This window comes from Limulus polyphemus, unplaced genomic scaffold (genome assembly GCF_000517525.1).
Source record: "Limulus polyphemus unplaced genomic scaffold, Limulus_polyphemus-2.1.2 Scaffold428, whole genome shotgun sequence".
Classification (NCBI taxonomy): domain Eukaryota; kingdom Metazoa; phylum Arthropoda; class Merostomata; order Xiphosura; family Limulidae; genus Limulus; species Limulus polyphemus.
In genome coordinates, this window is record NW_013666038.1 from 497,804 (window position 1) to 501,328 (window position 3,525).

The window sequence follows — 3,525 nt, forward strand, 5'->3', positions numbered from 1 at the left end:
TATTATATTCACACTTTATTCAACATTATATTCTCAGTGTATTATTATATTCGCACTTTATTCAACATTATATTCTCAGTGTAATATTATATTCACACTTTATTCAACATTATATTCTCAGTGTATTATTATATTCGCACTTTATTCAACATTATATTCTCAGTGTAATATTATATTCACACTTTATTCAACATTATATTCTCAGTGTATTATTATATTCGCACTTTATTCAACATTATATTCTCAGTGTAATATTATATTCACACTTTATTCAACATTATATTCTCAGTGTATTATTATATTCGCACTTTATTCAACATTATATTCTCAGTGTAATATCATATTCATATCTTTTCAGTTATATATTACCTAAAGATTATGTATTTTTACACGTTTTCCAGAGCAAGAAAACAACAACAAAATAAATTATCATGTAGTAGACTGTGTTACACCTCACATTTTAAAAATGTAATGTCTTAAAATTACTCAGCTTTGTAAATTGTTTTCAGTGTTTGTTTCCACCTGTTAATCTGTATACTTATCATAAGTGATTAGGTTACTAACACTATAAACGTGTTACAGATAACAATATATTTAGTTACCCACCTTTTTTAATTGATTAGCCTTTTTAAACTTTTCTGGATCAAATCCTTCGATTGGCTCCTAACAGGTAAAAAAAGACGTTTATTAAAATAGTAGATGTCATAGAATGAGAAAGACAGAAAATGGAAGTGTAAAGGATTACTGTCAAAAACACTCATCTTTGTGTGAAATAAACTGTTTTCCAATGTTTTTGTTTTGTTTCTAAGGATTTTTCCTGAATTAATTTTGATATCCATTATTAATTTCTAATTGTATTGTTGTCAACAATAATACCTTAAGTTATGCACGTGAAGTTTGTTATTCGAATCAATATGAACCGTTCCCTTTTCTAATCATTTAAACTGCGTGATCATATACGGTACTTTTAAATCTTTTAGTACATTTTAAGCATTTTTTCTGATCATAAGTTACATAATTAGTAATAACATTATTAAACTCAAATTTGATTTCATATGTGACATCTCATTTGTTGTTTAAGTAAATAATCGTAATTTTCTGGTGAAATCCTATAACGAAAATACTGCACGCTTCCAGAATATCGCTAAGAGGAAATAACTGAAAATAAAATCCTATTTTATGGACAACCTGCTAAAAAGAGGGGTGAGGGAGGGGGGTAACAAGATATGTTTTGATCCACTAATATGAATATTTATCAGATCCGACCTGATAATAAAAAAATACAGTTGTCGATCAAAATGTCATAATTTCCGGGTTATTAATACAATAATGTAAACAGGTTGTCTATAAATAATTGAATTTTATGACTAGAAGTGCTCCAATATTAAGTATATTTTAGTTCTGAAAATGCCTTAATACAGCATATTTTAAGCATGTCGGTAGTATTTATATATATATATATATTTTTTTTGCCTTGCAAATCTGCTCACATCAATTTAAGCCTAATTTAATGATGAACTTGTGAAAAAAGTGTAACCTTGTGGTTAAATATAAAGCCTAATCACGTGGTAAAAAATAGCCTGTTAGCTCTGTTTAAAATTACCTAAATGACATATTTATTACTGATAAATATACGGTAGCGTTGGGTACACATTTGATACAGGAAATGTTATAGAACTAACTTTCATATTCTACCAAACCGAATTTTTTAAACGAGAATGCAGATAACAATATGTTTTCGAGTTTAAGGACAAAATGTTCCCATTAAGTTATTAAAAGTCTTACTTGTTCTTGCTTTCAGCAAGTATGAAAGTTGTTGTTTGTTGAATTTTGTGCAAAGCTATTCGAGGACTATCTGCGCTAGCTGTCCCTAATTCTTAAGTGATAGAATGAGGAAAGGCAGCTAGTAAACATCACAGACTAGTGCGACTTGACCGTTATTCTTATAACGCACTCATAGCTCCAAGGTGCAGAGCGCCATTTGTTTCTCTGGCAGTAATGGGATGCGAAGTACGGAACTTCGGATCCACAGTTTAGCACGCATGAATAATGTTACCAGAGTGTGTGGGTAGGTAGGCTTAAGTCGAGGCCTTAGTAATTAACTTGTTGTGTAGGTCGAAAAATGTGGATTTCGAGGCATAGTGCGCTTGAACACTCTTTGCATTTTAAGCTGCGATTGTGTTATTAAAATGACAGTCAGTGGTGTTATTCAGCAGAGGATGTTTCTAGATGACGGCATTTTCTTTGGTAAGTAGTTCATAACTAATAACGTGTATACCTGATGCAGGCGATTAGCTAACGTACACACAAATCGCCGCTCAGTTTTAAAATTCCAATTCCAATATCTCCAGCAGATTCAGATTTGTAACTACAGTAACTCAGTTATTGAGATGGCAGTATTTGTACGTAGTCTGAATCCGTTTTGACTTCACGTAATTATTGAACTGCTTGCCATTACTTTATTGTATTATTCGATATGGCCCGTGCAAGAGAATTGTTCGGAGTTGTTATTGCACGAAAGGAACATACTTAAATTCCACGTACCACAGAATTGTATGTGCTGTTTGCTGAATAGTGGCTGTTGATAAGATCTTGAACCTTGGTACAGGCTGAAATCGACGAGAGATGGAATGAAACTTCAGTATGCATCGAACATTATGTACTGTACGGTTTTAAAGTTACTACGTTTTAAGACGTGTACGAATATTTGTAGACGTCTTCTATTGCTGCATGGTTATTTTTTAAATAAAATATAACACAGTGACTTCCTTATTCTCACTGTCAGTTTTATAGGGACCAGATTCTTTACAGTAGGTGTCTGTGACTTGCTGCCAATAAATTAGAACAATAAACAGACAACAGTTCTAATATAACTAAACAGTGCTAATATAACTAAACAGTGCTAATATAGCTTAACAGTGCTAATATAACTAAACAGTGCTAATATAACTAAACAGTGCTAATATAACTAAACAGTTCTAATATAACTAAACAGTGCTAATATGTACGTTTGTTATAGTTATTACTCGTATTTTCTTGTGGAGACAGCAGCTTACGTTCTTTATATATATCATTGTTTTGTTCTTTCATTCCGAAGTAGTCTTAGATAAGATGACAAAAGGACAATGAAATATCTGGTAATCATCCAGGAAACAGCTGTATAATATTTGATTTATACTCGCGAGGTTCTTTGAAACGGCTGGATGTAGTCTCAGAATTCTCTTTTGAGGCATTTTTTATTAGTTAGGGGTCGCTAGCGTTTGGTGAATTTGTTAAGTATTTACAGCAAGTTGCGTGATATGTTTCGAAAAGTCTTCAGCTTTATTTCTGTTCGTATTGTTACGACAGCAGAGGTCCCGTGACCCTTGTAACACGTCATGCGCTTCTAGAACTTTCATGAAACCTCGAGAGGTTACTAGATATGCGGTATTCTTGTATATAAGCCACCAAGAACTGACGGCAACAAGGGGTAATTGAACTGCGGACAGAGAGAGACGTATTGTTGAGCGAGCACGTGAGATGTTC

The 3,525-nt window shown here is 32.5% G+C and overlaps 1 protein-coding gene across 1 annotated transcript in view; it reads right to left on the minus strand.

The window, feature by feature from the left end:
- The window catches only part of LOC111085499, a 108,249-nt gene that overhangs the window by 24,239 nt on the left and 80,485 nt on the right, over nt 1-3,525 (minus strand). Inside the window, exon 3 of the mRNA XM_022384343.1 lies at nt 607-663. Within this exon, the coding sequence (XP_022240051.1) occupies nt 607-663 (57 nt within the window). The remainder of the gene's footprint in view (nt 1-606; nt 664-3,525) is intronic.